The 26794-nt window shown below is 34.7% G+C and overlaps 2 protein-coding genes across 2 annotated transcripts in view; both read right to left on the bottom strand.

Moving 5' to 3' along the window:
* Positions 1–13259, bottom strand: part of LOC105231145 (transcription factor CP2-like protein 1) — a 45024-nt gene extending 31765 nt beyond the window's left edge. Inside the window, exons 1-3 of the mRNA XM_049452865.1 lie at positions 12722–13259; positions 2632–2746; positions 2044–2247 (exon numbers count right to left, since the gene is read on the bottom strand). Of these exons, the coding sequence (XP_049308822.1) occupies positions 2044–2247; positions 2632–2746; positions 12722–13183 (781 nt within the window). The 5' untranslated portion in view covers positions 13184–13259. The remainder of the gene's footprint in view (positions 1–2043; positions 2248–2631; positions 2747–12721) is intronic.
* A 461-nt stretch (positions 13260–13720) lies between these two features.
* Positions 13721–13897, bottom strand: LOC109579949 (uncharacterized). The gene has a single exon (XM_049452923.1). It carries the CDS (start codon positions 13895–13897, stop codon positions 13721–13723), a length of 177 nt encoding a protein of 58 aa, XP_049308880.1.
* Positions 13898–26794: the final 12897 nt, after the last annotated feature.

Genomic DNA, 26794 nt, shown 5'->3' with positions numbered 1-26794 from the left:
CTTCTTTGAATTTGGGCACAGCTAGTTTTTATTTACTATTCGGTGTTCAATTTTTCCTCACGTTTAAGCGCTTTTTTTAATTTACGTACAGCAGATTTTAATTGAAGATGAGTGGGAGGGGAACGATTTATCTGCCATTCACATCTTGCACGCCTTTTTTTCATTTACAAGCATTTCTATTTCTCTATTAGAGATTTTTCTGAATATAATATTCAAATGATTATTCAAACTTAACAAAATTTTGTTTAAAGCTTCTCAAAAGAGCTGTCTTTCTCTTGGTCATTAGAAAAAACGCACATAAGCTTTTACATTTTTTATTAGAAAGGTATTTTCTGTTTAACTTAAGTTTTTAGTTCGTGTAACTATTTGATTTATTAGAAATAAAAAATAATAATTTCAGTAATGAATTCTTCCTCCCTTGTTAGTAATAACTTCATATATCCGGTCCTTAATAGAATGACAGAAGGAATGTATGTAGGTCAAGGAAATCTCGCTCCAAGCACGTTTAATAGCTGCAGTTAATGTTTCCTTATCTTCGCATCCTTCGTATACCTTACGTGTTAGTCATATGGTGGCCAGGTCATGACATTAACGTTTTTACTCGTAATAAACGGCTTTACTACTCGGCGGTTATGAATAGGAGCATTGTCTTGATGAAAAATCCAAGTAATTGGTTCAAAGAGATCAGTTTCACATTTGTGAAAATACGGAGCCCAACAATGTTTTGAAGCGATCGCCGTTCATCTTCTGATCGATAAAAACCAATTCAATTGTTCCATAAAACGTGATGGCACCCCACACTATGACTCCACCTTCTCGGCTGTGGTGGCGACTTAAATATAACTCATCTTTTCGCAAATCGTGATAATAGTATTCAAAACCATTAGCTATCTAAATTAAAACGTTTTCATCAGTAAAGACAACTGAACGCCAATCATTAAGTCGAGTGCCAGATTGAACAGTCCACGTCATGTATTCTTTCGCGAATAGAATTTTTCTTTGCGTACAATTCAGAGGGGGTTTTTCTTGATCTTTAAACGCTATAGGTGTTCTGTATTTCAGATAGTACGCTGAACAATTGAAAAGCTTACTTTTACTCCGGCTTATTCTTTAATCTTAGCTGCAGACTTGGTCGAAATTGAAGCAATTCTAACAATTTTTCGTACTGATTTCATATGCCTCCGGATCCTTTAAATATCTATCAACGGTTCTGAAGCTGCGTTTTATCTGTTTGGCGATGTTTCGACTGGATAGTCCTTGGGAGTGAAAAAATATACTTTTTCACTTTCCTATTAGCTCAGAATAGTAGCTTTTTTCATTATTACGTTAAATATAGCTAGAAAACAATTTATTTGTTTATTTTTTAATACTTTCTCAATAGAAAAAAACTGCACTTGTTTACGCAAGACAAAGAAATCTAAAGTGCGTCTATTTCAATGACCAACCGAAAACGCACGTGATTGCAACAGACATTTCTGGAATCTTCGAATGTACAGTTATTTTTTCGCAAACCAAAAGCATTTGGATAATAAGAACAAGCATGACTATAAATATAACAATTTATTTTAAAATACGTTGGTACGTCATACTTAAGACCAGCATAGTATATGCGGACGATATGAAAAACTTGCATTTTATGAGAACTAGTTGATTTTGTTATCCGATTGGATAACATAAAAGGCTCCATTTTTCACAATTTATAAACATTTTAATTATCAACATCAATATATGCGACGACATTGACATAAGTAGTTCAGCGAATCAAGAGACAGCGGCTGCGCTGGCTAGATCATGTCGTACATATGGGCGAAAAACTCTAGCTCTGAAAGTAGTCGACACAATACCCGCCGGGGGAAGCAGAGGAGGAGGAAGACCTCCACTCCGTTGGAAAGACTAGGTGGAGAAGGACCTGGCTTCGCTTGGAAACTCCAATTGGCGCCACTTTCCGAAAAGAAGAAACGACTGGCGCCCTGTTGTTAACTCGGCTATAATCGCGTAAGCGGTGTCTACGCCAGTAAATAAGAGGAAGAATTATTAACATACCTGTCGTTTTATCCTTTTTGACCTTGTCTTTATCGTGATGTGGAATTTTAGAAGCTAATTCTCCAGACTGTGTAGTAGTTGTGTTTCCACTTTGACCAATGTCCAATGAGTCCCAATCCATTCGTCTCTTTCGCGATCCACTATTTGAGTAAATTGTCTGCACGTCGATTATTTGAGGTCCAGGCGATTCTTTCGTGTTCTCGTCTGAAAAGTTTATTACAAATAAATAAGGCTTAAGGCTCAGCCATAAAAACGTTAAATTTTATAAATAACCTGAAATTATTGAAAATATTGCATAAGTAAATTACACAACTTGGAATTTAGTTAAACTATTGCCCCATTTTTTGGTAGCGTTTTACGTTAAGATTAGCATTGTAAGTATTAAAAAAATCTTAAATAGCATTCCACGATGAACAAACATTATTCCACAGAGAATCTTTCAAACAAAAGTTATAAATTGTTTATTTTATGGAAATTTCTTAATGTTAAACGTTATTAATACATATATTTTTTCAATCAATTGTAATGAAATTTATAGTTTCTTTCTAAAGTATTATATATAGAGGCAAGTGCATTTCAGTAACATACCAGTCCAAGATTCCTCCGAATTCGGTGGGGAATCTACGAAAGTGATGACATAATCTGATGCCACTTGATGTTGTGAATAGCCGTTCACGTAATAACGGTTTGTTTTGTTTAATATCTGTCGAAAAAGTTGGTAAAATAAAATGGAATTATTGAAATAATATTATATATATTAAATCGTACTTTTAAGCTTCATTTATTAAAAAAATATGCGAAAAATACTAATTTATAACTGTAGACAAATTTATAAATAAAGAAGTAAGAAAGGGTTAAGTTCGGGTGCAACCGAACATTTTATACTTTTTCAACTTGCAAAACTTGCAAGAATCAAAGCCAGGGAAATAACGTCAACTAGAGGATCGAAATCCTAGCTATTTTATATATACAGATACTAAATATAATTCATACACTGGCCGACATATTCGGCATAAAGTTTGTTTAAAAAAACGAAAATGATTATATGGTACATACATACATATATATACATATGTATAAAGGAAGTTGGGGGTAGAGGCGACCAGGCTTCATCTATTTTTCTCAATAAAACATACAAAAGACCAATCATATATAGTAAAGTCATCCGGATGTTCGAAAATCCTGATATTAGTTGTATAGTAGCTATGTCAAGTTGTTGTCCAATTTTATCTATTTTTGGCAAGAATATAAACTGTTATGACTTAAACACGCTCTCTTAATTTCATTGACATAACTCATATATTGGATAATATATGGGGTAAAAAGTCACCCGCAGTAGTTTTTAACAGTACGGTTATATGGAGAGTTAACGGTGTTATCTTGCGATTTCACCCATTTATACATTGGCGATTGAAGTTCTTATAAGATTTGCACTCAGCAAATTCGGTTGTTGTAGCTTCAATGTAGGAGATATGTGTATTAAACTTGTTAGAGGGCGGGACCACGCCCACTTTTTCAAAAAATTTTGCCCACAGATGCCTATTTCCACTGCGATCCTCTGCATCTTTATATGTTTTCTGACAATGGCGATTTGTGGGCATAATAGTTAACCGGCCAGACAGTTTCAACTTTTCTCATCCTGATCCTTTATATACTTATATATAACTCTAAATCTATCTCGCTTAGTTTTAGGCGATACGTACACCGTTAGATGAACAAAACTATAATACTCTGTAGCAACAGGTTGCAAGAGTATACAAATTTGGTTGTATTAAAATTTAATGTAGTTTTGTTCACACAAAGGAGAATATTTCTGACATAATTTTTTCAAAAGCCTGTTAAATTTGATAAAAAAAAAGTTAAATTATTATAAAATGTAAAAATTGGGACCCTTTTTCAAAATATGGCTTATTAAAAATTTTACTTGTAAATTTCATTAATATTTTTCAAATAAATGTAAGGATTCTAGTGCGTTTAAAAAATATCGAATTTCTTTTAGCCGATTAATTTGCGGAAAACTATTTTTATTGTTTTGCAAATTAACACTTATTCAATGGCTGTCACTGACGCGTACAATACGGTCAGTTTTTTTCGATTTTCTTAATGTATCACGTCGTCCCGTGTAATAAGAAAAATTAGTGCTCAGCATAAGCTTCGAAACACGATCCGAAATGGATTTTTAAAACAAACCGCAATGTATTTAAATGTACATTTGTGAAGAGGTGGTCTGACCATAATGGAGAAACTGGAAATGTAGATGACAAGCCAGGAAAAGGGAGGAATCTCGTGACATCTAAAAGTCAGAACAAAACTAATGTTCTTCTTTTTAAGAAGAAAGTACTTTTCAATCCAAGAGAAGCTAAAAAAATATTTAAAAGGGGATCATATGTGTTTATCACTAAATACTGTAATCAAACCCCTACTTTCAAAAACACACATTAAAAAATGTTTACATTGAGCGCAAGAAAATATGAACTGTGATTGGATCAATGCAATATTTACAGATGAATCAGCATTTCATTGTTCACCACCTTGAGAGGTTTGGCCAAGAAAGGACAAACATGTATTCAAAAATGCTCATGACGTGCTTCACAGAAAAGAAAACATTTAACATGAAAAAAATATTTCATTCCGGTACTATAACACATCTGAAAGTCGCTATAATAAAAATCTGAGGGATTATGCAAGTATTGAAGAAACGTCAACTATAATACATAAAGAAAAGAAAATATATTGTTCTCTAATTATAACATATTTTCCAATATACGCTCCCCATACTTTGAAAAACGAAAACTTTATTTTTTGACCGCACTGTATATACATATGTACAATTGAAATCATTTAATTTAAATTTTCAGGAGCGCAACAACTCTCTCAATTTTTTAATTTAAGAGCCATATATCATATTATACAGTTGCGAACAGAAAGAGGTAAACAAAGCAAGGTAATATGGGACACTTCCGATATTGATCTTTACAGTGAACTAAATCCAAACTTGCATACGCCCATCAAAAACAAAACAAAACAACGATTTTGAGGACCGAAGAGTTTCAAATAAACATGTTCTTGTTTATTTTCAAATTGTGTTAAAAGTAGTTTGTGAGTTTAGTTAAGGAAGGGGTGGTTGAATTTTTTTTTAAGTTTTACCAGTTTACCATGATTTCCGGTAAAACTACCAGTCCTATGGAAAAAGTTGGATAACTGTAGCTAATAAAATGATCTCCAACTTTTGTAATGGTAAGGTCGTCAAAAACTGCTTTTAGATTCCTGCAGGTGTTGACTGTTGATGTTTTTCCCCAAGTCCCTTTGAAGAGCATAACGCTGGAAAGAGGCATAGGCATAGTCGAGAAGGTAGACTTCAGCCACGTAGACGACAAAGCAACAACGTCGAATGAGATTGCAAAACGACATTTCATCGACGCACTCATAGACTCATGGCGTCATTTGATGGAACAGGAAGGTTTAGTAGAGTCTAAATTCTAATGATGGCCCGACGCTAACATGGGTAAGGGAAGCGGAATGATGCAAACCTAGGGGTGGTGGGCCACATCAATATTCCGTGGGTGCCCAAAGCGAAGGTAACCATACCTCGCGTGGTGAACAGGGAACATGCGCCAGGACTACTACAACGACAGTATCCGGACGTACCGACTAGCGACTGAAAGGTCGTTAGCATGGCGAAATCATTAAAACATGGAGACTAAAGCTACATCCTCTAGATTAATAAGGCGGTAGAAAATATTCTGTACGTAACGGAAGATATCGTGAACATTGGAAACGTATTCCTTCGCCTCAAAAAGCACCAACCCGCTGAGACCAAAAACAAAACCAGTTTGGAGAAAAGTGAAGTGTAAAAAGGATATCGGCATAGATATCATGGTTAAAAAAAAAACCTTCGCCTCAAGAAGCACCAACCCGCCGAGACCAAAAACAAAACCAGTTTGGAGAAAAGTGAAGTGTAAAAAGGATATCGGCATAGATATCATGGTTAAAAAAAAAACCATCAGCATTCTGATGGTCTATAACCGAAAGCTTAGGATACCCCAAGTAATTCTCCACAAAAGTAAAATCGCCTCTGTCGAGCTTGCTCTCGACTTAGTGAAGGGCAGTTACCACCTGGCTTTAGGCCAAGAACTCTCGATTTCAACAGGCTAAACGTCGTTGAGCTAAAGTCACAAAACTGCACGGCCGGAAAGTCATAGGACTGAGTCGATTTAGAAAAAAATATTGAACCAATCGTAACCGAGGTGCATCTTGATTGGATCACCTTCGCCGGCGTGTGCCACTCGGAAGATTGCCTCTTTGTCGCGGTATAATACCTAAACATCCATGACACGTCACATGTGATTACGTTGTTCAAAAATTGTGGGTCACTTTTCAAATTTTCTTGGCACACTTCGAATCGTCGCAATTTCTGGTCTTCAGTGAGCAGTTTTAAAACCATCTTCGCGCACACCTTGAGCATGTTCAAGTGCTCCGTCACAATGCTATGAACCACAGATTTGGATAAATTTAACATCTGGGCAATTAAACGAATACTTAGTCGACGGTCTGAGTTCAAAACTTTGCGCATACGAGCCATATTGTCGGTGTTTGTCGAAGTCGCAGGTCTCCCAGCACGGTCTTCATCAGCGACATCTTCCGGCCCTCCCTTCGCCGCCACACCACTTCTTTTTAAGGCAATATCTGGGTAAGCCTGCTTGATTATATCAAACGTCTCTATTGCAGATTTATCGAGTTTCACACAGAATTTAATCGTGTACCTCTGCTTTAGCGAGCGTAGCATTTCCGGCTAGCACCACTCACAGAAACACGTCGCGCGAAAATGTTTGTCCTGACTCTCCAGGTGCTCGGAGACAACTGGCCAGCCGCTCGTTCGTTAGCTAGGAACGCCATCTACTGAATCCAGTTGGTGCGCGCACGCTCCGAAGTACAGTCGCGGCGGAAAAAAAAAAACAGTCCTATTACTTTCCGGACAAATCCTGTGCCATACACGCCGAGCGCAAGTAACAAGGTAAGAATGGCGATATTGGTTAAGAAAAGTCTATTTATCATATTGACTTCAGTCTTCCCACAGATGATCTTTCGGTTCCAGAAATGCTACAAACTGCGCCATTTTTATTCGTGCCGTGGCTAAAAGAGATTTTTAAGGGCTATGGACCACATTCGTGGAGAGAGGCTAGGGTAATTTTTGTACCGAGGGTAGGTAGGAAAAGCCAGCCTGCTCGCAAGAGTTTCTATTCTGAAACTATTCTAGAATGACCAAGAAGTAAGTCTGTAGAGGCATTCAGTAAGGTGGGGTGCTTTTTCCGCTCGTGTGGACTGTAGTGATGAATAAACTACTAATGGACCTAAAAAGCCCCTTAGATAGTGGCAAATTCGGACGACATAGCTGAAAGTACATACGATAAATTCCTACTGGCACTCCATAGAAGGGTCTGTAGGAACATGATCGAAATACTCACAGAATGCGTTTGAAAAATTGAGAAGACTGCATAAAATGTCAAGAGCTACGGTATGACACACTGGAAGCTGTATCGAAAGTGAGGCCTTAAGGATGATTACTCTTCATGAACCTCCATCTTGTTTCGCAAAGGACCAATCAACCAAAACTGGTATAAGCGTGGCTCATTGGCCTACCAGACTAACTTAACTTCAAAACTAATGTAAAAATTTCAAAAAATGCACACGCTCTTTTGCTTTTTAACCTTTACGCGATCGGAATAAAGTCGTCTAAAATCCTAAGGTTAATGCATTTCGAATTTCCCAATTAAAATAATATGTAGATAATGTAGTTATATCATTTCTTGTTCTTATTAAATGAGCGTAAAAGAGAAAACATAAGTGTCAACAGTGTTAATGAATATCCAAAAAAGGAAAATAAAAAACGAGAAAAAATTGCGAGCCATTTGCATTATAAAATATTTTCAGACGTTAATAATTTTTTTAATTTAAATATATTTTTATTTACACCCTTAATATATTTAATTATAATAAATTTTATATAAACATGTATAAAAAATAATAAAATTAATAATTTGAAAATTAAAAAGGTTTGTCTGAAATTTTAAGAATATTCAAAAGTAAGAATCAAAAAATGCAACCCTGCATCAGCAGACGATAAGGGTAATTAGAGCAGTTCAACTATATTTTTACATATTATTATTTATATGACACTGCTGAATGAGCGCTACAGAGATGTATGATCACATGTATACGTACGTGTGAGGGGAAAAGTGGTTAGAATCTGAAACGGCTTATGGCGAACTCACCACTTTTTTGAGGGTTTGAAAACCTAGTGTTTCACTAGTTTTTTTACCACTTTTAGCTGGCAGGGAAGCGAGATAGATATAGGGTTATATACATATATGTAAAGAAATGATCAACCAAATTTAGTACGTAACATTCCCCTAACTTTATGTCGAATGTGCCGGTCAGTGTCTGAGATATATACTCGTAAGTATATGGAAATTATAAATATATATGTATATAATTCCTTGTATTCGATCCTCTGGCAGACGTTCTACAGTCTAATGTATTCCACTGGCTTTGATTCTTGCAAGTTGCTTACTTGTATTTATATTAAGTTTGTCATTAACATTCGGCAAATAAACCGAAATCAGTCACAAACAAATAACTTTTCACTTCTTCGTGTTTATTGATAAAGTTGGGCGAGGCGATCATTCAATCAGGCCAAGTATTTCTCATCCTATGTAGTATTTAATTTTGTATTAATTTCTTCTATACTTTACTGTTGTCATTGTAAATAACTTACAGGATTTATTTGTTGATATCATCAAGTTATCGAATTGTGAAGCCTAACATAGTAGCAAAACATTATACTTAGTTACATACAAAAATAATAAATTTAAATAGAAAATAAATTCGTAAAAAAAAAGTTCTGTTCTAATAAAATTTTCAGGAACCAATCACAAAATATCAAATGATCTTTCCATTTATTGTTTGATGTTATAGTGTATAGCGGAGGCAGTTGGTGCAGGACCAATGCAGAGATAGTTGACCTGCAAAACACGTATACTCCTACGAGCTTAGTGATGAATCTAGCAATGCCACTGTCGCAATTTTCGGATATTGATTGTCAAATGGAATTTACGACTTCTGAAATAGCTGCAGAAATGCAGAAAGATATCAAAACATTAGCAAACAAAAAATCACCAGGCTATGGCAGAATAAATACTTTTGCACTTAAAGCGCTACCCAAAAACGTAATCAGCATGATTATCAAGCTTTTTAACGAAATGCTCAGACTTTGTCATTTCCCATCGCAATGGATATGTACTGAGGTTATTTTAATTCATAAACCCGGAAAACCTGAAAATCTGGTTAATTCTTGTCGACCAATTAGTATACTTAGAGTTATCTCGAAAGTATTCGAAAGAATATTTTTACGCAGGCTATTGCCGGTGTTAGATGACAAATCGCTTATTATGAATTATCAGTTCGCCTTTAAAAAATACCATGCACCATTGAACAATGTAATAGGGTAGAACACTTTATAACTGATGTTATGGAAAAAATAAACACTGCTCTGTAGACCTATTATTCAAATGAAAGGAAAAACTAGCAATGCCTTATTATTTGCTGCAAAAATCTTATTTGCACAATCGGACGTTCTACGTTAGACGCCGAGATGCTGAGTCGGTTTTGAACCTGTTCGAGCTGCATTGCTCCAAGGCACTCGCCCCTGTGCTCCATAATTCGTTGTTGTTTTTAGGTTTATCATCCTACACGACTTTTTTGACGCCTGTCCAGAGATTTTCAATGGAAGTGAAGTCAAGAGATTGGCCTAGCTAATCCATGACCTTAATTTTTTTTACACGAAACCACTAATTTGCTACCCTATTGGTGTGTTTCGGATCATTATTCTGCTGTAATATTCATTTCAGCGGCATATCCTCTTCAGCAAACAAATAATATTTTGCATTATATTCACGTATTCGTCTCGGTCCATAATGTTAAAAATTTTGTGAGCCTGGTCTACACCTCTAAAAAAACAGCCCCAACCAAGATACTCGAACCACCATGCTTCAAAGTTTTTGTGGTGAATCTGAGTCTTACTCTGTAATATGGGGGCATCTTATACCGACGGAACTCTTTACCGCCTTATAAAACCACTTTTGACTCATCGGTTTACAGGATCTTGCGCCATTTCTGAAATCGGCTAAGTTAGGAGTTCTTTGGACAATTTAAGACGTTGTGTTACATGAATTTAGTTTTTTTAATAACTGTACTTTTCAAGGGCTGTGGACATATAAATTATGTTCACAAGAAGTTTTTTTACATATGGCTGAAGCAGCTCAAAACAGCTTTTCAAATACGACGGCGAAGAATTGACAAGGAGCATGCATGAGTTTCTTTGTAGAATATGGTCTGAGGAAAGCATGCCCGACGATTGGAATTTAGTAAATCTGCGACAACTACCGTGGAATAAGCCTCATTAATATCGCGTATAAAGCTTTATCGAGCATAGTGTGTGAAAGACTGAAGCTTTCCGTCAACAAACTGATTGGACCCTAACAGTGCGGCTTTAAACCTAGAAAATCTACTATCGAACAGATTTTTACTATGCACAAAATCTTGGAAAAAAATCCATGAAAGGAAGATCGACACACACCACCTTTTCGTCGATTTTAAATTCGCCCTCGACAGCACGAAAGGGAAATGCCTCTATTCCGCTATGTCTAAACTTGGTATCTCCGCAAAGCTAAAACGCCTGTGTAAGCTAACGCTGAGCAACACCAAACGCTTCGTCAGAACCGGAAAGGACTTCTCCGAGCGGTTTGATACCAAGCGAGATTTAAGACAAGTAGACTCCCAGTCTATTGCTGGAGAAAATTATATGAGCTGCAGAGCTAAATAGAGAAGGTACAATCTGATGATGATATTAATATCATTGGCCTCAACAATCGCGCCGTTAGTTCTGCTTTCTCCAGACTGAATAAGGAACACTACGCAATATCTCCTGTCATCAAACACAAACAGTCATTGCATTCGCGACTTGGCTTGCAAGTCACTGTTGACAATCATAACTTTGAAGTTGTAGATAATTTCGTCTATCTTAGAACCAACATCAATACCAACAACAATATCACCCTAAAATCCGACGCAGAATCACTTTTGCCAACAGGTGCTACTTCGGACTGATTAGATAATGGAGAAGTAAAGTCCTCATCATCCCCGCCCTGCTACATGGGGCAAAGCATGGACGATGACAACATCCGTTGTGTCGGCGTTTCCAGTTTTCGAGAAAAAGGTTGTGTGGAAGATTTAAGGTCTTTGTATATTGGCAACGGAACGATAACCTGTACGAGATATACGACGTCATTGACATAGTTCAGCGAATTAAGAAACAGCTCTGAGAGTATTCAACACAGTACCCGCCGGGGAAAGCAGAGGAAGAGGAAGACCTCCATTGGAAAAACCAGGTGGAGAAGGACTTGGCAACACTTGGAATCTCCAATTGAAGCCAAACAGCGAAGAGGAAGAACGACAGGAGCGCTGTTACAAACTCAGCTTTAATCAAGTAAGCAGTGTCTACGCCAGTAAAGAAGAAAAAATAATTAGCAGAAAACTAATTTCATGTTTAAAACATAAAAAATATCAGTTTAATATTTAATATAATACTCATGATCGATATTTCACTACCGGTAATCACGAAGTTTCTAACACCCAGAAGGAAGCGTCGGAGACCCTATAAAACATACATACATATACATAAATTATATACGAACTAGTCCCTCAGTTTTTAAGATATCATTTTGAAATTTTGCAATCGTCATTTTCTCTTCGATAATTTGCTCATTTGTCGAAGCTGCCGATATCGGACCACTATAACATATAGCTGCCATACAAACTGAACGATCGGAATCAAGTTCTTGTATGAAAAACTTTCGCATTTGACAATATATCTTCACAAAAGTTGGCACAGGTTAGGTTCTGTAATCTTCGAAGAAATTGTTCATATCGGATTATAGCTTCCATACAAACTGAACACATAGTTACTAAAAGAAATGCACCTGTGAAGGGTATATTAGTTTCGGTGCAGCCGAAGTTAACGTTTTTTCTTGTTTTTACACTGTGATTGAAAAATCGCATATCGCTACTGCAATCACTTTTTGGTAAATAACAGTTTTGTGAATTCTGTGAATTGCGATAGCAGTTCACAAAAAACTATTAAAATTGCGATTTTTGAACAGTACAGTTTCATAGGCTTACTTGTGATCGCATAAAACATAAAATTTGCTGGTATGGAACTACCACCCAATATTTTCTAAGACCCCTTGGCCGATTAAAATGCTCAAATGCTAATATTTTTAATTGCAAATATTAAAAACATTTTTAAGTATAGAAGCTTAATCGTTTAATAAGTATCAGAAGTTGCAACTACTTAAAAAATTTTTGAATTTAAATTTAAATTTTATTTATTGTTAAAACCAAATATGAAAGCTTATGTGATAAATTTAAAAAATAAATATTGAGTACAATTGTTTTCATATTTTCATTGTTTTACTTGAGATCACAATAGCAATATAAAGTCACAGTGGTTTAAAAATAGCAATCACTGCTATCACAGATATTGAAAAATGGTAATATTGCTCATCACTATAATGTAATGTTGAACTGTTTTGTTATATATGGCGGAGATAATGGTACTTACTGGACTATTGTTGTTATTATGCGTAATATTGCTGGTCTTTCTGTTATTGCTGATACTGCTATTTATATTGGTGTTATTGGTGTGGTTAATGTTTTCGTTAATATTTCTACTTTGCTGCTGCTGATAATGATTATGATTCTGATGAAGATTGCTGGCGGGGTATTCCATTTGATCTGAACAAAAACTTATTGGTTCTGTTGTCGGATCAGCTTTCAAAGTCGAATCGTTGATTCCTGAGCTTTTGTGCGCCGGCAAATGTTGTAATTGCTGCTGCTGCTCTACATGCAATTGGTGATTGTATTGTTGTTGCTGCTGGAGTTGCAAATCTTGTTGTTGGTGATAATTATAGGGGTATTGGGGGTGTTGTTGTTGGTGTTGTTGTAATGGATATGGGTCAAATAATGTTTGCAAATCGAAGTAATTTGGCTGCTGCTGATGTTGTGAAAGCAGCGAAAGCGCCATTCGGTTTTATAAATATGCCAAGGATCTTAATACACGCACCCACACGATCGATTAAAACGCAATATTTATGTTCAATTACCGAAATTAATTAATAGAGTCCCGGAACAAATGTTTTCACTTACATACGTTGTTATTATTTCTTTCCGACGCGTTTTGTTAGTTTAGAATTTTGGAAGACAACCAAGGAAGTTGTCTTTAGATCTTCCTAATGAAGTTGCTGTAGCATAATGGTGGCGGGTTTCAGAATGTGTGTACTATAAACACATATTTTAGAAATTTTTAAGAGTTTGAGGTACAGGGACCTTGCAATATTTATTTTTCACATTCAGGAAAGCTATTTACACTTTGATTTTACTAATAACCGTATGCTTCTTTACACTAATTTCTACTGTTATTTTATTTACTATTTTATATTGAACTCCTTAATATCGATAAAATGAATATAGCTTTGTAACACGAACTAGTTGACTAAATATTTTACTTTGACACTGAAGGCTGTTTTAGTGAAACAATTTGCAAGCTTCACAGCTAAAATGTTTAAAATAACACGAAAAAGGAATTGTACAGCTCCTTTATTCCTGTTGTCTCACGTTGACGATGGCTTCGAAGTAGGGTATTTTCGATTTTCAGCAGCATTTTGTTTATCAGATACATGTAACTCACTTGGTGCTCATTGGAATGGAATCGGAGTTCTTTGTGATTAAGCTTCTCCATTTATTGAAAGGCAAAGTTTTGTTTTCGCGATCGAAAAAGTTAAAAACTCTGTTTGTGTAGTTTATTCTCAAGTATAATTGTTCGTGTGGATTTCTCACTGTTCGCGTTCGTAGCAATTTATCAGTTTAATCAGGCAGCACTCCAGCTTTCTATCGGCTTTGTTGTTGCGCTTATCGCGTCTAGTCAAATGCTCGAATTCATCATGGTGCTTTGACTGTTTTCGTTCGATGTCCGACAGTATTACACAGAATAATCAGATTAATTTATTTGCAATTTATTTTCTACTTTAATTGTGCCACGTTTTTACTTGTTTTTAGTATTTTTTGACTGATAATATGATCATTTGTGGAAAATAATAAACAAATTACGCTCCCCGAAAATGTGGTATTTCTTAAATTATTCCGATTCGCACAACACTCGATTACTTTCTGAAATGGGGTTTTCGTTTTGTTAACAATTCGACACTACACAGAGTCGCTAGTCGAATTGGTGTGCGATGTATGGTGATTTTCCTATACAATGCCACAAGCGTAATCTTGTTCACTGCTCATACATATGTGTTTAACTTTTTAGCTTTGTATTATTTATTCAACACTGTATTTGTTAATATGATAAGTTCACTTCTGCACACTTTTGTTGTTTTTTATGGTTGTTATTGTTTTTCCTTTTTGCTGTTGAGTTGTTGACGCTGGCGTTGGGAGCTCGGCCAGTTAGTAAGAGCGTGATTTTAATGACGTTTCAGCTAGTTTCTCAAACTATAAACGTTCACTGACTGTAAATACACACGTATTTATTATCGTGGAATATTTGTTAAAGTTTTAATCAGATTTGCTAGAATTAAAATGTACTTATTAATTGATCCGACTGTGTATTTCAATTTATTCACGCCTGAAACGAAGAACGCCAATGTTTGATATAATTACGCGCACATTCTCCAGATATACTCGTATATATATCGACAAAATGGACACCCACTTAGGCAACGCTAATAAACTTGTCTCATTGGGAGTCTTTAGTTGTGATTTTTTTCAGTAGTTGGGGTTTTCGGTGAGCGTCTATGGAACGTTAAAGCACGTTAAAGGAGCAATTTTAATACAACGAAGCAATGCTTCGCACAGCGAAATGAGACCAGCATTTTAGTAGAACTTTTGGCTGAATCCAACCACCACCGCTACCGCGCGTCGTTCGTCCACGAGGTCAAAACAAAAATGATCAGGGAGAAATTGTGTCGCTTGCGGGAAACTGCAGAATCCGTATCCAATCAATCGGTTCAGCGATGGTGATGATTCTGGTCTTGCTTGTGTTTCTGTCAACAGATCCAGCTTTAGCGACGATTCAAACACGGACTCCGACAGATCTACTAGTGGCGCTCGCTCGATACTCACTACAAGTACAAAATAAATGAAAACGAGAACGAAAACGAAAACTACTGATGACTGCGACCTAAAAGCTTATTTCATTGCTAACCTATTCATACATACATATGTATAGATGTATGCACATACAAGTATTTACGTCCATTTGTAGTACACACATTTATGCATATTGTCATCAATGTTGCTTTGTTGGCGTTGTCTCCATGTATCGACATACATACATAAGTATTTATATATGTAGAGATATTTTACTCATGAATCTTACTGATGATGGCTCTACCACCAACAGTCACTTACTACACACATACATTCTAATAACCGTATATAAGTTCGATATAGCTAATTGAATGGGAAATAAGCGTGGAAGAGGTCGGGTACTAGCATTCAAGAGTGTGGAGTCTCTTTTGTTCAGATACTTATCTTAATAAACCGTTTAAAAGTATGCAGTTGTACTGAGTGTATGTATGTGTATATGGAAATTTATATGAGTAGTCTGTGAAAAGTAATCAGGGAGTAAGTGAGTACGTTGCGAGAAGAGATCGAGAGCTCAAGTAACCTTTGCTGGCAGGTTGGTGAGCTTCATATCCACACACACTTTACACACAGCTTACTCTTTCGCACCTCCCTTTGCATTCGGTGTAAACAAATGTACGTACTTAAATAGAAGAGTGTGTGCTTAAATTTGGAATATTTTTTTCTGACAATTAAGTATTATACAAGCCTCATTCTGCCAGTCTTGCCTTCGTAAATTATTGTATTCGTGTTAATGTTTGTACGAACGTATTTCAATGCCTTTCCATATACTAGGTGTACGCATCCACGTGAGTATTACATGCTTATTTACAATTGTACGATCATCTATTTCTCAAATTCACCATACACACCCCGATCACGAACTAGAGTTCACTTACGTATGTCCGTATCAACACATACATAAGTATCTACATACTTAAATATACGTAAGGTTATGTGTTTTTGTCACTAGCTAATATTAAACTTTTCAACGAACTTGTATATGTATGTATGTACGAGTAATACATACGAGTATACAAAGCATTTTCGTTGTGTCTGATAAAGTAATAGCGTTTAACAGATCTTGCCTTGTGAGTGGGATTACGATGATTTCACGTTTCAATCAACAAATGTTGCACAATTGGCTTTCCTTCGTTCAATAGTTAGTTCAGTAAATATGTATATACATACATATATATTGTATTTACATATGTATATATTTATGTACAACGGTACATAAAAGTCGACACTGTTCGTTAAACATCAATTGTTGATATTTTATTATTGCATACTTCGTTTTGTTCTGATCTTATTGTCATTATGGTTACTGCCGTTGATATCGCAAATACATTAGCAAGCTCACTTGCCAACAGAAACGCTAGTATGGGAATGCTCACAGCCACAAAATCATGACTGATACTCACACACCTACAACTGAGCACTCACAGTTGGTTCTGCACTGCGTTTTCTCATTAGCTCAGCGAATAAAGGAATATTGCTCACAAATTGATAGCGAAACCCCAAACTACGAACATTTGTTTCACATAAATATATGTATGTATGTACATATGTATGAACGTACACGCTTAATTTAAATTTTGATCTAATATCAATTATATTTGCTCGAAGACATTGTTAAAACGAAATCAGTAAAATTCGAAGAAGTAAAAGCAGCGCCCGTGCTGAGAGACGTTCACAAACTTTTATATATTATACTTATGGTTTATATTATATTGAAAAAGTTCCCGGCAATTGACGTTCAAGGAAGCAATAGAAGCGCTAAAATATAACACTTGCTATAATTGCAATCGTAACAATCGTACTAACTTCGCTGAATGCGGTATAAGATGGTACGAGTTATGGTTTCCAAAAGTTGTTCTCCCCATTCAGCGAGAATTAGAGCCATGGTTGACCAAATGGTTTTAGTCAGCGAAATAACTTGCTCTACCTACTTTCCATGTGCATGTATATTCATATACATATATGTGATTAGGTTGTTATGCCAACGCCGGGAATGCATTTCATACATGCACTTATGTACATATTCATATACTTACATATAAACCCAGTAGGGAAATGCACTGCTACCATAGAAGGTGAAAATTGAAGTTATACAAGTATATAACGAGCAAATTAATATTTCTACTATTTTGCTTCAAGAACGTTGTCGTATACATAACTACACTACACTACAAACGTACATAAAATTAAACTAATTAAATTAGTGTCTACTTTGTTAGTTAAAAAAACCGCTTTTAATTTTTTGCATATTTAGATAGGTACATGTTTCAAGAATACGTTCTAAAAACTTAAATTAAGCAATCGCCTATGACATTTTTTACACTAGTTCTTCAGAAATTTATACATCCGTGGCACTAGAATTTGCCGAAAATAATGAAAATTGTTCTTTAAAAAAAATCTATAATATAAAAATGAATCGCAAAATTTGTTGCCAAGCGCATAACTCAATAGCGCTTGGACTAGTTTGGCCGATTCTTTTTTTAAATCCTTTTCCCATACAAACGTTTTCTAACTAAAACGTAGAGTCAATTCGAGCTTTATTGCTACTGCGGTTTGTCTGACTAAACCGTTGCATGAAATGAAAAATGACCTCAACCAATGAGGATTTTTAACACACTTACGAACGCAAATTTCCAATATGTGACTTTTCCATACAATTTTTTTTTAACTTTTTTGTTTGTTTTCTAATTGATTTATGTATTTGTAAAATATTTAAATCGTTCAATTTCGGTCGTTTGCTTTCTTTATTTCGGCTATTCAAAAGATAAATTATTGAAAATTATTCAGTGAAAACTTTATGTATGTTTCATACAAAGTGGTCAATTACAGATTGAAACTTGTTACAATGCCACGAAGACATTGGCAGCCCAAAACGCATGCACGAGTACTCGCAGGATGTGATGACATACTTGTGGAACTATGGATCGCGGCCAATTAGCAAGCGATCGTCACGATGTCACAGCATGCCTTTTCAAACAACAGCTAGATGTTTGATGGACTTTATCTTGAAGCAACGTACATATATATGGTGCTGTTAGATGCTGGATGTACTTTGTAGAGTGGCAAAAATAAGTTGTGCCGCACATACACATTCTTCTTTGGATGGTGGACAAGATAACAGCAGATCAAATTGAAGAAATCATTTCTGCGGATATTCCTGATCCAGAATTATATGAAGTGATGAAAACCAATATGATTAATGGACCTTGCGGACACCAAAATCCCACTTTGGTTTGTATGCCTGACAATAAACGCTCGAAACACTATCCACGTGCTTTTCTTTCGGAAACGCAAACTGGAAATGATGGATATCCACTGTATCGGCGTCGCTCACTAGACGACAATGGCAGAACATTCAGCATTCAATTTAGAGGAGTGAATCGTACCATATTTGCCATTATTGTCTAATTCACACTCAAAACTCATATCAATGTTAAGTATTTCAGTTTGGTGAAATCTATCAAATACCTATGAGCTGCAATGAAGCGCTTTGTAAGATATTTACTTTTACAATTCATGAAGGATAAGTCCAAAGTGTGTATTTCAACCCAGAGAATTCAGTACAGCCAACGGAAACACCACCAACAACAAAATTAACATTGACGAGTTTTTTCTCAACTTGCAGATCTGTTTGCGAGAACATTTAGGCAATTCACAAGCTTTGTTGTATGTGTTATGTCATATTTTAATATTCTTAAAAAATGCGACACTTGTGAGCACCCTTAACTGTTGTATGTCATATTTTGTCATATTTCTACACTTAATCAGTTGATTGCATATTGCATACTTTTGGGCGCACCACTTTTCATCCTACCGTCAGCTGCGTGTCTTCGATGAAACAACTACAAAAGCTTTGAGCCGTTGGTTTCTTTTAAAAAAAATTATTTGACTTTGTTTTGTTTTTTTTTAAATTTTTAAATAAAATCATTTGTAACCACATAAACTTCAAAATATTTTCATATTTCACTTATATTCAACTTAATTTACCTGAATATCGTGGTTTCCTTCCATATTAATAAAGAAATTTATTAAATTTATTAATTTCAAACACTTAAACGCCAATAATAAGAAAGTAAACAAATACAGCTGATAGTATAGCGAACTCAAGAAACATACCACGCAGTGTTGTATCAGTCATAAAAAAATATGACAATATGACGATATGACACACTATGACACCTTGTGAATACCCTAATTGCTCTATTCGGAAATGCCTTGATATTATACATGGAATTGGCTACGCAGAAAGCAAAGCCAAGCAGTAGATGGACATCCAGGTGTATTTTCAACTAATGCATTAGAACTAATTTACACGATCCACCCGAAAAACGACGATTGCTTCTACCTTCGGTAGCTATTGATTAATGTACGTGGTGCAGCTTTCTTTGAGTCATTGCGTATTGTGAATAGTACGGTGTGTGCAACTTTTTGAGAAGCATGCCTGCAATTACAATTGCTGGAACATGATAATCACTAGAATCAAACTATGGACGATTCGATGCCACTGAAGTTCGTATACTTTTCGCGATGATCATTTCGACATATCAGCCTTCAAATCCGCGTCAATTATGGGATACGGACAAAAATGATATTGCCGAAGACATTTTACATCGTATTCTCTAAGAACTGGAAATGGGAAAATTTCGGATGATACTTCCAGTGGTTTGATATCAATCCCAGCTGCCTTTTGTCAATTCACTTCAAGGAAAGATGAACTCATCACAATTGTTTATCCGAAAGTGTGTAGCATAAATCTAGAAACCATAAAATATTCTTTATCAAGCTGCGCCACATTAAAAAAATTGCAAATGAATGATTTTCAAAACAAATAACTAACTTTTCCTTATTTCAAAACACATAACTTCGCGCAGGAAAACTTCTGCGGTGTCAGCTAGACATTAATAAAAAATTGTCAAAAATTGGTTATTTTCAATAGCTCATAATTTACTATTAGAACATGTCGCTGCCGACCTCCCACCATTGGTTGGCACTCATGTTTATTTGGATCATCAAAAAATGTTTAAAGCTTTAAAAAACCTTTTTCCGACAAATACGCGAAAATTTCATGCTTTTACATTACATTTTATACTCTGCAACTTGCAGGAATAAAAGCCAAGGATATACCTTAAGATGTAAGGTCAGCCGGATGTTCAAAATCCTGATATTAGTTATATGGGGGCTAGGTTAAGCTTTCGCCCAATTTTATCTATTTTAGGCACAAAGATATTGTAATTTTCATTGAGAAAACTCAAATATTGGCCGATATATGCAGTATAAAGTCACCAAGAAGTTCGGAAATATACATACATATATATTAGTTATATGGGGGTTCACGGAAGTATGAACCCGATTCAACCCATTTTTAATACACAGAGCAACTATTGTCAGGAAAGAATTCTCTCTGAATTTCAATTGTATATCCCATTCATTGAACGATATTTTCAGTCGAAAGTCATAGATACTGGGGTCCACATATTCGGTTTGAACAGAGTCACTTGCATTTGGGCAATTTGGTCTTAAGGTAACATACTTCAACTTTTTGAGGCACAAAGATTTCAGAAATAATCCTTATAATAACCCCTTTTGCGAAAAGAATTTTATTTAATACATAAAACGTAAAAATTAATTTAGAAAAGTCGTGTAAATTCAGAAAATTCGTGTGGTCCAAATTATAGACCACTGTCGCTGCTGTCAGTTCTATGATACTCTTGGAAGCAAGTTTTATTTTTCGATAGACATAATGGAATATTGCATGTTCCGCATATGCAATCCGTTCTTACTTGATTTTGGGATGTACTGCACAAAACACATCGTCTTCGACCATCGTCCTTGAAATACCAAATCATTAACTATGTCTTCTGTGATCAACAAGCTGAATATGTTTTAAGATTATTTCTCTGAAACTTGCCGAACATGCTCTGTTAAACCATGGTCGCCCGAAAACTCATATTGTGGAGAAGGTTTTACTACTTAACTCCAATTGGGTGAAATTTCCCCCATTTCCCCTCTGGACCCGCCACTGGGGTAAGGATTGGGTAATAGACCTCAAATGATACCTCATTTTCATCAACGCTTAACACTGTCAATGTGACAATGTCCCATATGCCATCTACATATAAATTATGAGTTCAGCACTATGTGCTTATGTGAAATAAATGGGTCTGGTGTTGAACGAGGCCAAGACGAAATATTGCCAGTCATCAAACAAACAGTCGTCACACTCGCGACTAAGCAACTACGTCGCTGCTGACAGTCATAACTTCGAAGTTGTAGATAATTTCGTCTATATTGGAACCAGCATCAACTACGTTAGCCTCGAAATCCAACGCAGGATATCTCTTGCCAACAGGTGCTACTTCGGACTAAGTAGGCAATTGAGAAGTGAAGTCCTCTCTCGACAAACAAAACCCAAACTCTATAAGTCACTCATTATTGATATCCTGCTATATGGTGCAGAGGCATGGACGATGACAACAACTGATGAGTCGACGTTGCGAGTTTTCGAGAGAAAAGTTCTGTGAAAGATTTATGGTCCTTTGCCGCCGGGGGAAGCAGAGGAAGAGGAAGACCATCACTCCGTTGGAAGGACCAGGTGGAGAAGGATCTGGCTTTGCTTGGAATCTCCAACTAGCGCCACGTAGCGAAAAGAAGATACGATTGGCGCGCTGTTGTTAACTCGGCTATAACCGCAAGTAAAAAAGAAGAAAAAGTACTTATGTAATGGGTTTAAATTTAAGTAACAATATCTCTATTATATTTATTCATGAGCTTGCAATTTTTTCCTATTACATTTGTTTTAAAAATGGCGTCAATCAATTTTATATCCATTAATTTCAATGCGAATTCAATTGGTTTGTTGTGATCTGGAAGTAATTTTTATAACAAATTCGTTATATTCTTATGGGTACGAACACGCGCAAAATGATAAAAGAGCAAATGCCGATTCAAAGCAACACACAAATGCAATGTAAACCGTAGAAATAACATCACAATAAGATTCGTAGCCGGTCTGAATTGAATAATTAATGAAAACTTAAAAAAGAATAAGTTTATTTACGTCCCTCCATATATTTATTAACACTCGTTGCTTTCTTCGTTTTTTAGCAATTAGTACAAGAAATTATTTCTATCTTTGTAATAAATATGTACATATGTACAAATACATAATTTTTCATTGCTTATGTATGTATGTATGTTTTGGTTAATAAACGAATTCCTCACGTTTTATTCACACATTGATATACATACATACATATATTTCATTTACCTCAAAATGTAGCCAAAAGACAAGCAGTCTGAACTAAAAACTGCTATTATTTGACATTTTCATCTTCTCCACCGACTTCCGAGTTCAGGACGGATTAAGAGCACATTTTATTTATTTAGTTACTTAAGGCTATAATTAATTCATTCTTATAGACTAATAGAAAATAATGAAACAAATATTATGATATAATAAAATTACAATTGAAGAAAGGGATAACTTAGCTAAAAAACAGAATTAAGGGTGTTAATGAAAAAGATCGAAAGATCGAGTAGAACTTTTTCATTAAGCGAGTTAAACTCACACAAGTTAACGACAGCCTCCGCATAGCAACCTCACCATAACTGTAAATAAAATTAAATCTTTGCATTTTGCAATTATACTGTCTCATTAAGTAATAATCTTATTTAACGTTTTTGATTATTCGAATAATGAATTCGATATGCTTTTTCTGTTCTGAATCCAATAATCCATTCTTATCAAAACAATATCGCTCGCCCTCACAAGAAGGCATAACAATAACAATTGTAAAGAAAACAGAACGCTTAATGTTCTGTTGGAATATGCTGTAACAGCTAATATTGTAATTAACTCATTGTTCTGGATTTAATCATGATGCTTACACTTCAGCTTTAGCTTTAACTTTAAGTAAATAAGACCAAAATGTATATATATTAGTATTTCAGAAATAAAGATTTGATTTGTATCTGGCAATCCACGGGAACCACACGTGTTCTTATTTCACCCGCGCGTTCGCGGATATAAAATATATATTTTTTTAAAATTCCCTCGTCGCGGGAATTGATTGGCGCCCAACGTGGCGTACGAAGTCAATAGTGCCTACTAAAGTGAAGAAAAGTAAAAAGTGAAGTAAAAATTATATAAAAAATTCTCTTATAAAGAAATAGTTTAACACAAATAAAAAGTGCCTACTATAGTGAAGAATAAAGAAATAATTAAAAATAATTAAAAAAAAAATCTTCTATAAAGATATAGTTTAATGAAAAGTAGCAGTACCTAAGTGAAAACTTTTCACTAAAAAAAATATTAAAATTATAACAAAAAGAAGAAATTAATTTAAATAATTGATTTAAAAACCAATAATTAAAATAATTTATTAAAACATAATTAATCAATAAAATACAAAAACAGAAAGAGTGACTTAAATCACAAACATACAAATATTTTATAAAACAACAGCGGTAACAACAGCAGCGGCAACAATTGCATCACCAGCGGAGGTGGTAACAGCGGCAGCAGCATTTATAAAAGGACAACAATATCAACAGAGACAGCAACAAAATATATTTAAATTGTTATATTGCGACTAGGTGGCAACAGCGGCAGCGGAAATTATAACAGAGACAGCGACAGAATATATTTGTAAGTTGAATTTAAAATTAACTATTGTTATATTAGAAATGGGAAATAGCCCAACTATTAAATATAAGAAATTGTCAGATTGCGACTTTTGTAAGGGCGATATGATACTAGGGAATGTCCTAAATTTAAAAAACAAAAAAAAAACTAGAGACTATAACTAATGGTTTGTACAACCAATAAGTTACATAATCAAACAAAAAAAATCAGAAACTAAAAATTAGACAAAATGGCTAACGGTGACGCTTTGACCGTAGACCTAATAACTCGCCTTATTGCTGACAGCAATATAGCTTTACGTGAGAAAGTAGAGCAATTACGCTGACAAATAGTAGTTAATACTAATAGTGCAACCGATTTTCTAACACAAACAATAGAAGATAATATAGCATGTTAAGAATCGTTAGACGTAGTTAAATCCGTACCTGAATTTACTGGTAGGATGAACTATACGTTTAACGCTATGAGCCTATACGTGAAGGGCAGTAGAAAATACTTTGCTGCACTCACAATACTTCGAAATAAAATAACGCATGATGCAAACGATGCATTAACAAACCATGGAACAGTACTCAATTTCGATGCAATTCTATCTCGTTTAGACTTTACATATGCGGACAAACGTCCTATACATATAATCGAACAAGAACTAAGCATCTTAAGGCAGGGTGCATTGTAGGATATAGAATATTACAACCTCGTCAACAAAAAATTTACCCTATTAATAAATAAAACAATCATGACACACGGAAATAACGCAGACCTAACAAAGGAATAGGGAACATGCCTTACGAATTTTTATAACAGGACTAAATGCCCCACTAAGAGACATAATATTTTCTCTAAACCCACAAGATTTACCTGATGCTTTAGCAAAAGCTTAGGAACTAGAATCGAATAACCAAAGAGTCCGGTTTGCACAAAATTTCGTGTATGATAGAAACAAGTCAAAGCCAATCTATACAAACAATAATTTAGGATTTCCTCAAAGGAACAACTCTCCAAATAACAACATACATTATAATTTTTCCAAACCAACACCTATGGATATACATAGATCCATCTGTATCCTGACTTTATAATAGAGATTTTAATGTCAATAACAATTTGAATCAAAATATAAAACCAAACTAAACAAATGCAAACTTTGAGGTTAATAGGAGTCAAAATCAGGAAGCACATGGTGTAAAGCGTCATAGAGAAAGTAATCATAGCTTTCGCCCGCAAGAGAAAAGTCAAAGATTTAATAATATGAATGAAAGCCATTTTTTAGGTGTAGAGGGACGAACTATCTCAAACTACATGACTTCAAATTAAATAAAATTTTCGAAGCTCTAGTCGATACGGGAGCAACCTCATGCTACATTAAGTCAGGGGTTTACAATAATAAAAACGAATTAGCCATTTATAAACGCGTAAAAACCGTGAATGGCTATTCCATTATCAAATTTTGCCACATAATAACCATATTTGGAGTCGAAGAAATCTTCTATGAAATAGAGGGATTAGAATCGGATCTCCTTTTTGGATACAATTTCCTAAAGAAGAACATGGAAAACGAAAACAGAAGTAAGAACACTTATTTTGAAAACAAAACTAAGGAACAAGAAGCTTCCAAAAAACTAGCCAAGAAAAGTACCGGTTATATTAAAAATGAAAGAAATATTAAAATTGTGGTATAAACAAGTTCTACAAAGCCAGCCGAAGATTTTACCGGCAAATTTATATTGAAAAAATTTATTTTGGGACAAAAAGGTTCTAAAACGCCAGCCGAAGTTCTTACCGGCAAAATAAAACAAAAAAAGAATGGTGAAAAACCAAATAAAAATATAAAAATACAAAATTTAAACTACTTGGGACAAGAAAATCCCAGGACGCTAGTCGAAGATGATGCCGACAATAAAATCAAAAAATATACTCCAAAAAAAGAAGTACTAATATTTTAAAAATAAATAATTTCAATATTACCGATGAAAATAATTTCGAAGAATTAACTGAGCTTCAAACACATGTAAAAGAAAAAATTGCTCAAATGTATTCAGGCAATGATACAAGCTTTCCATTTCACCCTAGAGAAATAATTTATGAAAAAGTAATAGAACAAAGAAATAAGCTAAAGAAATAAAAACCAGGTTGTAAAAGAGGATTTTGGAAATAAAGTTAGAATTAATCAGAGAAATAGAATAGTGCTCAAGGATAATATAAAGTCCTAAACGAATACTTATTTACTTTTTCAGAAATTGATGACTCTGTAAAAATTAATAACAAATTAAACCAACTAGTAATAAATAACAATAAACAATATACAATAAATTCAGAAATTTTTAAAATAATAACAGAATTAACTGACACAGTAAATAATATTACAGGTAGCAAACAGGAAAATTAAAAGAAAACGAAATCATCAACTGCAAAATTTAATAAATGCAATAACTTTTGGTAAAATTGGAATTTTAAAACCAACAATTTTACATTTTGATGAACTAAAAGATATAACATATTTCCAACACGGTGTAATGACTATAACAGATTTACCGTGCGATTCTGTAACGTGAGACAGTCTCAAGTCTCTAAATTTGAGATTTTGAGTTAGAGACAATTTTTGAGACTTGAGATGATTTTGCTATTCTGTAAGTGACACTCACAAAATCTATTACATTTCATTATTCAGAGATATTTTTACACTTGAATGAAAATAAATATGTCGATACCAAATATTAAATTTTCTATAACATAGTCAAAAAACATAATTATCAATAAAAATAAAAATATATGTTGACTTTGTTCCATAATATTTACGAAATTTATGTAAAATTGATTTATTTTTCATCTTTTCGTGTTTGA

This window comes from Bactrocera dorsalis, chromosome 3 (assembly GCF_023373825.1).
Source record: "Bactrocera dorsalis isolate Fly_Bdor chromosome 3, ASM2337382v1, whole genome shotgun sequence".
NCBI classification, from domain to species: Eukaryota; Metazoa; Arthropoda; class Insecta; order Diptera; family Tephritidae; genus Bactrocera; species Bactrocera dorsalis.
The sequence above is the reverse complement of the archived record's forward strand: the minus strand, read 5'-3'. Positions and strand labels throughout refer to the sequence as shown.